This window comes from Dendroctonus ponderosae, unplaced genomic scaffold (assembly GCF_020466585.1).
Source record: "Dendroctonus ponderosae isolate FM_Combo_2020 unplaced genomic scaffold, Dpon_F_20191213v2 Dpon_F_20191213_1, whole genome shotgun sequence".
Lineage (NCBI taxonomy): Eukaryota > Metazoa > Arthropoda > Insecta > Coleoptera > Curculionidae > Dendroctonus > Dendroctonus ponderosae.
Genome location: NW_026017110.1, coordinates 22,726,705 through 22,739,205, shown reverse-complemented (window position 1 = coordinate 22,739,205; position 12,501 = coordinate 22,726,705). Strand labels below are relative to the sequence as shown.

Here is a 12,501-nt window from a genome sequence, read left to right as displayed (position 1 = left end):
AATTTTTGAGAGCTTTTTACAGTAAATCAAAACAAACTTTAACTAAATATTAAAAACATGATCTTTTAATTGCTCAAAATAAGTTTGATAACGCTATTGCTTTATAAACTAGTAGATTATATAATTTTTTGTTACTTTGGAGGTAAAATTTGCACAAAAACTTATTTAAATGGATTCGAAAAACTAGATTAGCACATTTACAATCAAAAAGCACAGATAAGTTTATATTATATATAATAATTCCTTATCTCCTGTAAATAATTGTAATCGAGATACTATCTAAATCAACCGCATTAGAAGTAGAACAAATAAATAAATAATAAAACCCGGAAAAGCTGGTCTATGATTATAGTACAAATATCTAGTAGTAAATGAAAGAAGTAGTAGTTAAGTAGTAGTTAAGCCTGTAAAACTACTACATTTAATAGCAAAGGAAAATAAAACTGCACGAGAAATTTAAAATATATAATATCATAAAGCGGAAAATACAAAAAATGAATAAATAGTGAGTCGCAGAGCAATTTTAACATAAGAAAGTCCTTAAAGAGGGTTGTGGCACAATAAATCACAACAATGTGATTTTGGGCTAAAATTATTGAAATTATTTGCGACCCAGTAAAGTAAATAATACGTATCGGCAACAATAGGGAGTTCTATAAATCACCGTGGAGCGATGCACCCTCAAACAAAACCAACAGATAGAATAATAAATAGCCAAACAAGACAGACAATTTACCGCCACATTACGACATACAAAGCGATGGTTTTATTGTGTACCACATTCGTAATGAGCAACATCTGGTGTTAAAAAAGATGGTTTATGTGTTTAACAGCGTTCGTCGGGGGATGGTCTTTTACTCATCCCCCGAGATGAATTCCCGTTGGATTTATTAGGCCGTATGGTGTAAAAGTCAAATAGTTTTTCTACTACTTACATTGCCTAATAAATATCTAGTAAAATCTATATAAGATTTGAAGCTATTATTAGTCAGATGTGGGAGTAATTTTAAGCTGTGCCACTTTAAGACGGCCCTAAGAAAGCTGTCTTTACCAATTCACCAGCAATCGGTTTGTAAGGAAGCTCAAACATCGCTATATGTAAAACGTATTGCGATGTCAAATGCAATTTCCAGCTAATATATCTGGGCAAGGGGCGATAACACACCCCTACAAACGGACGCATTAGCTTTACTTCGTATCTTTCATCTCATCTCCAATAACGCCTCTGTAAGCCAATTATACGATTACTTTAACATGGTATGTATGTTTAATTAAATCCAACGCCCTCACTAAAATTTATTTATATTATTTTCATTAATTACATAAGTTTTGTTAGATGAGCGTTTTGTTTGAAATTGGCGCAAACGGTTTTACTCAATTATATGTACGTGACATTGATGAAAGAAAGTTACTTTTAGGCCGAATGGCCGGCTGAAATGATTTTAATTTGAAGAAAAATAGAAGTGCGCCTATAGATAATAATTTACTATAATCAATATTAACCAAATGTGCATAATGCGGAGATAGTAGAAAATAGAATAACTTTAATTGTAAAGAAACAGCAATCATTAGTTCTGCAGAATGCAGCTCTTTATTGAAAAATATGCTTGAAGTTTTTGCTAAGCTTCTCTTAGTTAGACTTAGCGAGTCAAAAGAGCAAACTCTAAAAAATCAAACAACAACAGAGACATGAACAATTTTAAGAAAAGATTTGCAAAAAAGAACATACAAAAGATTACATGTAAGAAAAATTAATAAGTACGTTCTGAATTACGTTAAGTTAATTAATTATTTTTAGTGCTATTTTTATAACATCGATTTTACTTCAGACCAAAATTAGTTTGCAAATAAAAAAGTGCCTTAACTTTCTAAATTCATTAATATTGTTAGATAAAAAATTAGCAGACTTTACTAATTCATTATAACTACTATATCATATATATTATAGAGGGAGTTTAAAAAACATGTATAATAACTTGAGGACATATTCTTCATATAAAAGTGATATTTGTACTTATCAAAAAATGCACAACTTTGCATTTCTATTTTTACATTATATCTCCTATATTTTCGATATTTTTTAAGCCACACAAGAAATTATCGGTTGAAAGATTTTCATTCGCTTATTGGCCGTGGACTATTGGAATTACTTCCTCACGTTTTGCTCACATCTGCGGTAAACATTATAGAGGCGATGAGGTAACCACCGAAGGTGACGATAAAGCCTTTTGATTAAATGAAATTATATTAATCTCTTTAACTCAAACTTGATATTAATCCCCAAAATAATCATCTGCGTTAGTTCTAGATAGTTTATTGCTCTTTTTCAGTTTTTAATCGAAACTATTTTTTCGTGTTTTATTGCCTTACTTGATTATTGTGTTTATCGCCCTGAAAAAACTGTCTATGTAGAAATATGAAATCGAGAAGGCTTTTATTCCAAATTATTCATCTTGTTTTAACTTATTTTGCGACTACATGGATTCCACTTACTTTTCTTTATTTCCCACTACATAATTTAGTGTCTTTTAGTTTTTCCATTTCCACCTGCATTTGCTTTTATCTCACATCCTTTGTGATTCTCAACGTTTAAAAATTTGTTCCTCCATAGAATCTTCGAACATCTTTTAAGGTGTAGGAGAGGTTTTCGAGGCATTTCTACATACACTTTCTTATCTATCTTCTAATTTACATTTTATAGAATTTTTAAATGTTGGTAAATCTTATTGATATTTAGTATCATTTTCAATCGGTTGGTTTCTTGATTAAAAATATAAAATAGTCGTTAAATGTAAAACTAGGTATCTCCCGATTCATAATTCATCGGAAAATGAATGGAGTAATAATATGCCCTTACCTTCCTCCTCTACATATGTTTATTTCTTTAGCTAGCAACTGTTCTACTTTCATATTAATTCTGGAATGTTCCGCAAGTTAATTATGTTCCAAAAAAGCGAGACTATTTCATTGTGTGGTGTTTTACAGATTTCATTTCAATTCCGATTTAGGGTCCAATTTTTTGGACCCTAAACCTTTCGCGAATTTTGATAGAAGCCACCCACAAGTTTCTTACTGCTTCCTCATTTAGGTCGAATTTGTGCTGCTGTTCTTCATTTCAAAGTATATGTTCATGTTCTGTCTTTTCTTCTTCTGCACTGTATGGGTTTGCAAAACATGTTCTAATTTCTCTTTCCTAATTTAGTTAGTGTGTGAGGCATCTTTCATCTCAAGCTGGATCATTTTGAGCTTTCTCCATATTTTCCACTTTTTCCATATCTTTCCTATTCCTGAGTCGTTGACTTTCTAATACATATGCCTTTTTTCGTTTTTATAGGTCTTTTATGAGCTGTGAATCACGGTGTTTTATTAACTGTATTTACAAGGTTTTTCTGTATCGTCCTGAGATCCGCTTTGAATATTGCTTTTCCAGCTGTTTCATTGTTCGTTTATGTTATTATCTCTTTTATTGAGTTTTAGATGTTTCTCGCTCCAGACTTCGTTCATATAATTGTTTTATGCGCTGTTCTTTCAGTGATTTAATGTTTAACTTGTATATTTATATCTAGGGAACTAGTTTTACACTCAATAACTTTGTCTCGTTTGTTAACTTGCTTATGAGATACAGGGTGAAAATGAGTACATGTTTAATAGACAATCATTTGTAAAGTATAAGTCATATAAGTAGAAAAACATGCCTGGCGTGCCTCAAAAAAGTTATTAGATAAACTTGTGATTTTTTAATGGGACACTCTGTTTAATTTGATACCATTGGATAGCCCGAATCTTGCGGAGTTCAATCATATCTTATACAGTCTTTTTTAGAAGATCGTCCACATGAATTTTAATAGATTATTCAGTGTTTTGAAGTAAGATTTCTGAACTAATTACGATATTCAGCTCCTCATTTCCACCAATTCAATAACAAGCCTGGTGATGGTGGTGTGGATATGGTCCAATTTAATTTCTAAAATAACTCCATTGCGAAAAAACTATGCAAGAGTGCTGATTCTTGTTTCAGTGGCAAAATCAGGCCGATTTTGCTTAGCAAATCGCGTGTAAACCAAGTTAAAACTAGTAATTGAAACAACATTCCGGAAATATTACAATACTTTACTTTCCAGTCAAACGCCTTTGTATTTTATACAACTGCTTATTACATTTCCTAATGTATAGTTCAAAGTTGAAGGCAAAAGCGTAATTTTTTTAAAGTAATCCCACCTCGAATGCTTCGCTATATATCAGGAGACGCCTATGAGAGGGTGTCTCCTACTCGGGATGATTAATTACAGAACGATGAATATGCATGAACGGGCCGCCGGGTTGCTGGGGAGGGCGTTATGCGTTATCTGAATACTAAATACTTACAAAACTCCGCGTATAATATGTATGAATAACGCTTTCCGCTTACATTATACTGCGACGAAATGGAAATGTAAAAACAAGTTGAAAGTTATAAACCAACAAGATTTGCAATTTGCCAACGGGCGAGTGAATTGGATTATGTAACTCTTTGCGACCGTTTTCCTCTCTAAGAATTTCATTTCATGGCTTATGATGATTGTATGGCGTTTGTAGCGCAAGCTGAAAGTTTTAAATCGAAACTCCTACTCAGTTTGAATCAGTTAAACGGCGATACAATTTTTACGTGTTCAAGTGAATGAACGTGATGGTTCTTGTGTGTATTTTTTATATTTTTTTCATTTTACGTTTTTAAAAACCGCGTTTTTACATATATATTTTTAAATAAAGTTTCGCTTCAGCTACTACAATAAAACACAGTTTTCAATAGATTTATTTTTTATTAAATTGCGTTACTTTATTTTCAATAAGTCAAAATGTGACAATTAAACCCTGTAATGCTCGTTACTTGCCAAATTGTTGATTTGTCATAATTAGCAATTTCATCTCCAACTTTCCAAAATGCTGCTCGAATAACATTCTTTAGTTTCTTTTAATTAATATAACTTGCTCGATTTCACGTGTTATGATTGATAACGTTGCCATCTATTAGCCAGCAGGCAAACTATATTTCCAGCGTATTGCAACATAAGCCGCGACTTCAAAAGTCCAAACGCCCACTGGCGGCTAAATTATAACTACACTTTAACTAGTATAATTTGACACTTATTTTGATTATATGTCATTGTGACTTATTCTGCTTAGTTCTACTCAGCTTTTGCAAGCCTTTAAACAGATAAAAACATTTTGAAAAGTGTGTAAGTATTGTTTTATGTTATAGACTTAAAAACAAGGGATAAAATATGGGATTTCAGGAAGCACGAGTAATGTTTACATTTCGCATCGCCCTTCATCGGTAGTTGACCTGTCGAATTGTGTTTTCGTTAAATGCCCAGAATATACAGAATATTAGGCTGATTTCAATTGGAATGAGAATCAATTTATAGTTAAAATAAGTTTCTTTAACTTTAACGGCGAATTATGACAATAATACTAAAACAGTGATGTCCGATAAGAACGTTTCTGTTACGAAGTTAAGTTTTCACAAGGCAACACAAGAGCTAAACGGTCCGGCTAACATTAAAACGATCCTAAACTCACCAGAAAAGCATATTATGACAATAATTACGCAACTACTGATAAAAATACAAACCAATTAAAAATGAGTGAAATAAACATCTAAAAAAACTGGAGGTAATTAGCAATGGATTGGACTCCATCCAACATTCTCAACCGAGAAACGATTCCCTTGGAAAAATATAGAAGAAGAAGATGAAGAAAAGGTTGTTTTCAAACGTTCTGCCAGAACCAGATATTTTATTTTTAACCGTCCGCAACAGTCGGCTGATTGCGCTTGCGCGCCTATGTTGGCGATATGGCGATAATCTGCCAACGTCGCAAGTAAGAAAAAATCAATTTACAGTGCATATGCAGTGTTTCAAGCTGCATTCCATAAGGTAATAAAAAATGGGTAGTTCGATTTAAAAAAATACACTTTGATCTTGCCTCGCTTTTCTGAGACACTCTGTATCATATAAGATATTTTTCAAATGTGCGCACTTAGTGCGTCAACAACTTTTACATGAAACTATTTTTCGAAACTTCAACACCATCGGAAATAATGGACTTTATCGCACTAAAAAACCACCGTGTATAATATGTCGATCACTACCTCTATCACTTTCAAGTACTATGTAAATACGAATATAAATTATTTTTTATAATTATACATAACTGGTAGGAGATAAATTCTGTTGTGACTAGAAAGAAATATACTTAATCTAAAACTAAAACAGTTGCACGTCTTCAACCGCCAAACTGACAATGTTGCCAAGTTGTCATGAAAATCTATTGTTTTTGATAAGGGATTATTGAATTGGTTTTGTCAATGAATCTCAGACACAATGTCGGTTAAAAAAAACAGGTTTAGATCACTTTTGAAGACTTTAAAAGACTCGAAGTTAACAAATACGATTGAGATATGGGAAAAATTAACAAAAATTTATAGGCAAAAATAAAAACTGATCAAACCAACAACTAATCGATAAATCAAACGTCAACCTGACAAGACAGTAATTCGCTACCAACTTATAAAGTTAAAAATTCCTTCAAACTTTTGAATATAGAACTAGTTAGTTTTATATTCAAAACTTCAAATCGAATCAAACAGTAAAGATTGTTTATTGACGGAACATATGGGCGATTATGTCTATCCCTCTTTAATGTACTTTGCTATAAATAAAGTTAACGTGATCGTGACGTATAACGATATATAATACTACGTTATAATTATATTAGTAATATATTTTTGTTTGCGTGGTATGAAAATTACTAATTTGGGGTGTTGATGACGTGTAACGGATTTAGTTTCAGATTAAGTATACATACTCACGTACCTCCAGTAAGACAAATAGTATGACATATTTTAAAATTAACATTCCAAACCATTTTATGAAAATATCTATAATACGTGATAATAATTATATGAAAGGCATCATATAAAAAATTATTATCCTAATCGAAATTATTATATGAAATAATCAACAGTAGCAACATCGCAAGTATACTATACTATAGTTCCAGTGGCAACGTTGCATTCAAAATATGTTTGCGGCTAACTTCACACTTTCGCACGATTGGTCCGAAAAATAAAAATTTACGCGACGCTCCTCTAGCAACCAGTACCACTATGGTACCACTTCTCTTCATCTATTGTATGAGAGTAACCTCTGTGATCAGTGCGTGTTTGTGGCGTGTTTCAAACATTGTTTAGATTTTGTGTTCTAGCCAGTTTGAGTTTTTAAAGAATCTTAAACTTAAATCCTATAGAATTTGACTGGTATATTTCCTAATAAACATGGGCGACACGAATAAGAAAATCGTCTATGTGGGTGGTTTAGCTGAAGAAATATGTGAAGAAGTATTAAAAGCCGCGTTCATTCCATTTGGAGATATTGTTGATATCCAAATACCACTAGACTACGAATCAGAGAAACATAGAGGCTTTGCTTTTATCGAATTCGAAACATCTGAAGATGCTGGTGCAGCCGTGGACAACATGAATGATGCTGAACTCTTTGGAAGGACCATCAGGGTGAACCTGGCCAAACCACAAAAAATAAAAGAAGGTTCCACTCGACCAGTCTGGTCAGAGGATACCTGGCTTCAAAAACATGCAGGGGAAACAATTAAGGACACGACAAACGAAAACGAGAAAACCAGCCAAGATATGGAGGTTACTGCAGAAGTGCCCCAAAAAATCATAAACCCTCAAGTCTATCTAGACATAAAAATTGGAAAGACAGAAATAGGCCGCATAACAATAATGCTTAGGGCTGACATAGTGCCACTTACAGCTGAAAATTTTCGATGCCTTTGCACTCATGAAAAGGGCTACGGATATCAAGGCAGTATAATTCACAGAATCATTCCGGATTTTATGTGCCAAGGAGGCGACTTTACCAACCAAAATGGCACGGGTGGAAAATCTATTTATGGCAGGAAGTTTGCTGATGAAAACTTCAAGTTAAAACATACAAGTCCGGGAACATTATCGATGGCCAATTCGGGACCAAACACCAATGGCTCTCAATTCTTCATCTGCACCGTGAAGACGGAATGGTTGGATGGAAAACATGTAGTGTTTGGACATATTATCAGTGGTATGGATGTTGTTAAACGAATGGAAAGATGTGGATCGAAAACAGGAAAACCGACGGAAAAAGTTACGATATCTGCATGTGGTCAAGTCCAATAACTGTATTACAATCGATTTTCATAATTTGAACTGGAAATGTATGTCTAGATTAATCTAAATGTATATGTATGTAAAATGAAATGTATTATTAATTTAGCAATTAATAGTTTAGTAATTAGCAACGCACTACATATGTCAGTTATATACTTGACTGTTTCAGTGTCAAAATATAAATGTAATTAAAAACTGTAATAAACAAAAAGGGAAATACTTTCATATTTCTTCCTGTATATCTAGTTTTAATCCCGAAAAATTAAAACGTACGTTGTTCTCGTGAGTGCTAGAAACAGTAGTTTTAAGTACTCTAAAACCCCATAATATACGGTAATTACAACTGAGAATCAATCAAAATTTTTTTTTAAATGCTTGTTTAAGAACTTTGCAGCTATTCAAAAGATTCATGACTATCAGATAGATCAAGACACGATCATCGAATCAATTGAGAATAATGCGTACTTAATAAAAAAATTAAATTGTCTTGATGAACAATCACAGTGTTCTACATGGACGGCAAGTTGCGGACAATCCCGAAAATCCACTTATTTTGTACTGCTTGATCGGAGAAAAAGTTGAGTCAGCATGTTTTAAAATCTTATTGGAATTATTGAAAAAAATTAATCGCATAACGTTGATAGGGAAAAAACGTCATGCGATTTAATTAACTGGAATTTGAGTACAATCATTTAACATATTACTTGACTAAATCAAATCTGGATTCAATCGATTAAAAACCAGGTTGTTTTCGTTGTTTGCGTTATTTATACGCACAGAAATCTGTTCCGAAAAATACATACATTTGTCAAGCGCTGATCTATTTTTCTTTAAATACACATGTTTATATAAAAATGATGGTTATATTCATATAGAGTCCAAAATAGCGGTTCGTTACGTGCCACTATTTTATGTTTTATAATAACCTAGTTATCAAGCAATCGTTCACTAGAGGTAAAACAAAGAAATGAATCAATTCTGGATGTGTAATCGACGAGTTTTATTGTTGTTCCAATTTCATTTAATAACACACTGTACACACGTATCCCACATGTTAATCTAGTAAATTCGTTTATTATACAAACCGTGGTGTCAAATCGATTGATGCATTTTAACGTTGCATTAAAACATACTTTTTTGGTAATCTATCTAACCCACTCCACTCATGGTAAACAATTGATCGTCCTGTGTATAAATGTAATATTCCAAATATATTGATTTATTTTATAAAAAACCGCCAAACTAAATTATAGCGATCATATAAAATATAAGAATTGAATTCAAAGCAACATTTTTAGGTGTATATGGATTGCAAACAGCATAAATCTGCAGTAAAACCACACTCAAACAACCATGTGAACAAAATGTTGATTGGAATGACATCCTTAATTGAAAATCAATATACGACAGCAAAACAATAATTTAGTATTACATGTATATTAGTATATTAATTATTATACTATTAACTAGAGAGTGCATATTTATGGTTCGCAAACCAATATATATGACATTTTCCGCATCGTAAAAATTATTATTGTCTACTGATTCTCAAGACACTTTACATTTTGTCCATAAAGTGGGGTTGCCCATTCTTCTCTCTTCTCTTGGTCAGAATTTCACAGCCAGTTTCATTAACTAACAGAGTTTGTTCAAACTGTGCAGACCACATTCCGTCTGCAGTAACTGCAGTCCAATTGTCAGGCCACATGACATCTTTCCACGTTCCTTGCGAAATCATGGGTTCAATCGTAAAACAATGACCAGCTTTCATAACCCCGACAGCACGGTTATCTAAAAATAAACAACTAATAAAGGATACGTTATTTACTAGCGCAGGTGGTTAATTAATAGCAATGGAATACCACAGTGAAATATCCCTTAAGCGCCATTTCTAATAAGAGGAGCTCATAAGTTTGTTCCGTGTTCTAACATTTGAAAAATGCTACTTACTGGCATAATGAGGTACATTCGGGGCTGTGTGAAACAACCTATGAATACCATGTCCACAATAACTCTTGACGACAGAAAATCCATGATACTGAGCATGTTTCTGGATGATATTTCCAATTTCTCTGTACTTCTCACCAGGCTTCACAATATCTATGGCCTTTTGAAGGCACTCGTGTGTAACTTTAACGAGATTCTTTACATTGTCAGCCACCTCGCCTACAAACAATGTTTCGTTCAAATCGCCATGGAAGCCTCGATGGTACACAGTGATATCCACATTGCAGATGTCGCCGTTTTCCAAAGGTCGAGTATCGGGAATTCCGTGACAAATCACTTCATTCACAGAAGTACAGCAGGAAGCCGGAAACTTCAGATAATTTAATGGAGATGGGTAACATTCTCTTTCAATGCAAGCTTCATGGACGATTCGATCTATTTCGTCTGTGGTTACGCCCACATCACATACTCTTGCAGCTTCATCTAGTACTTCTCTTCCTAGTCTACCAGCCACACGAACACCTTTAATTTTAAAAAATATATTTTTATTCAGCGTGCTATTGTATTTTATTCTCTCATGAGTCATGACTTCATGTTTCCGCATTACAATTTTATGGGTCGCAGTAATTTTATTACTCCATTACTCCATTTAAACTACTCTTTTACTATCACTCCATTTAAAGACACAACCTTATTTTTATCAGACAGTGCCGTTGCATCGCGGGTAAATAGAGTGTTTATATATTATTTATCATTATAAGAAAATAAACCAGGTATTTTGGCGATTAACGTCGTATCAAGTTCTGAAGACTGTGATAGTGATGAACAACTACAAGTATTTTTAATTACGGATGTCCAAGGTAAGTGTTACCTTGGACAATTAACCGACTATTAACCCCATTTAATTTGAAACGAACCCCGAAACCTTTGACCGTTCTTTTAATGCTAAAAGTTTAATTGCTCTTCAAGGAATAACTTTTTTGTCTTCCTAAAGTTTTTGCAAATTCCTAATTTACACCAAAAAAAATAACAACAAACGCGGAGAAATATAAACGAACAAATGACGCAACCTAGTAAAACCTTCTCATTCCGTTTTTTATTCAACATTCTGTAGAAGTGAAAAAACCAATGCACGTGAGAGAATCGAATTTTTAGTGAAAATCGTACATACCTTCAATTTCTTCATCATCTAGAACTTTAATATAACCAGATCCCTTAGCTGCTTGTTCACTTAAGGGGATGCCCTGCGGATGATCAGCATAATCGGGTCGCTGTATATGCAACGGTACAGTGCGCTTTGGTGTTTGAGGGTAAGCTCTCAAATTACCAGTATAAGTATAAGGGTATGAATAAAACGCGTCCGTTTTGGGTTCATTTCCAGAGCCTTCTGAAAAAAATATAATTTATGTTATTTCTTGCTGATATTCCGCCTCTGATGGGAAATTCAGACTTCACGTAGAATATGCTATTGGAGCATTTTCTTGAAATATCTATGTATAGGAAAAATGTAGTTTATGATATTTTCGTTAAGGAGACCATAGTTTTAATCGGCAAAGCGGCAGTACTGCTTGTCCTTAGATTCCGATGTAAATAATTACCATACATTATTATACATTTTTGCATAAATACATTGGCTTTTTGATCGATTTCAGATTAAAGATAATATCCACACATCAAAATACAGTAAACTCCGCTTATAATAAACCCGGTTATAGAAAACTTCCGGTTAAAACGAAGTTTTTTCCTTTAATTGAAACGTCGTCCATAAAGACCAACGTATTTTTTTACTGCAAATATCGAACCCGTTTATAACGAACTTCCGGAAATAACGATCACTTTTTAAGTTAGTTGTATATTCACTTTCCGTTTATAACGAACTTCCACGCTCAGCAACACCAATCCTGCGGAGTTATTTATATTAGTGAGAGCGAGAGACAGGCAGTGACTTGTTGTTTTTTGCCGCGTTATGTATGTAAATCGTTTTAGAATGGAAAAACAAAACCGCAAAGCTTTTTCACTAAATGAAAAGTACGAGATTATTAACAAAATAAAAAGTGGAGTAAAGCAGAGTGACATTTGTAAGGAATTAGCACTTGGAAAGTCTACTGTTGCAACCATATGGAAAAACAGAGAAAACATTTTATCAGCGTATGACAAAACAAATGTTAGATGTAGGAAGTTAAAATCATCTGCACATGAAAAGGTTGACAAGGGACTTATTGAGTGGTTTACTCAAAAAAGACAAGAAAACGATCCCATAAGTGGCAGTGTTTTGCAAGAAAATGCTAGTGAAATGGGGAGTAAAATCAAAAACAAAGAGTTTGCTTGTTCTAAAAGTTGGGAAGAGC

At 33.3% G+C, this 12,501-nt stretch overlaps 2 protein-coding genes and 1 long non-coding RNA gene across 4 annotated transcripts in view; 2 read left to right on the top strand and 1 right to left on the bottom strand.

The window, feature by feature from the left end:
- The first annotated feature begins 5,130 nt into the window (after window positions 1-5,130).
- Window positions 5,131-5,411, top strand: LOC125505769. The gene is made up of 2 exons (XR_007282386.1): window positions 5,131-5,216; window positions 5,274-5,411. It is a non-coding gene; the product is annotated as an uncharacterized LOC125505769 (long non-coding RNA).
- A 1,685-nt stretch (window positions 5,412-7,096) lies between these two features.
- LOC109543175 (peptidyl-prolyl cis-trans isomerase E) lies at window positions 7,097-8,445 on the top strand. The gene has a single exon (XM_019912753.2). The coding sequence runs from the start codon at window positions 7,316-7,318 to the stop codon at window positions 8,213-8,215; it is 900 nt and encodes a 299-aa protein (XP_019768312.2). The 5' UTR covers window positions 7,097-7,315; the 3' UTR covers window positions 8,216-8,445.
- A 746-nt stretch (window positions 8,446-9,191) lies between these two features.
- The window catches only part of LOC109545891 (methionine aminopeptidase 1), a 5,036-nt gene continuing 1,726 nt past the window's right edge, over window positions 9,192-12,501 (bottom strand). Inside the window, exons 2-4 of one of the 2 annotated variants that reach the window (XM_048660731.1) lie at window positions 11,325-11,540; window positions 10,157-10,675; window positions 9,192-9,997 (exon numbers count right to left, since the gene is read on the bottom strand). In XM_048660731.1, the coding sequence (XP_048516688.1) occupies window positions 9,765-9,997; window positions 10,157-10,675; window positions 11,325-11,540 (968 nt within the window). In that variant the 3' untranslated portion in view covers window positions 9,192-9,764. The remainder of the gene's footprint in view (window positions 9,998-10,156; window positions 10,676-11,324; window positions 11,541-12,501) is intronic. The other variant, XM_048660732.1, reaches the window with a different exon arrangement.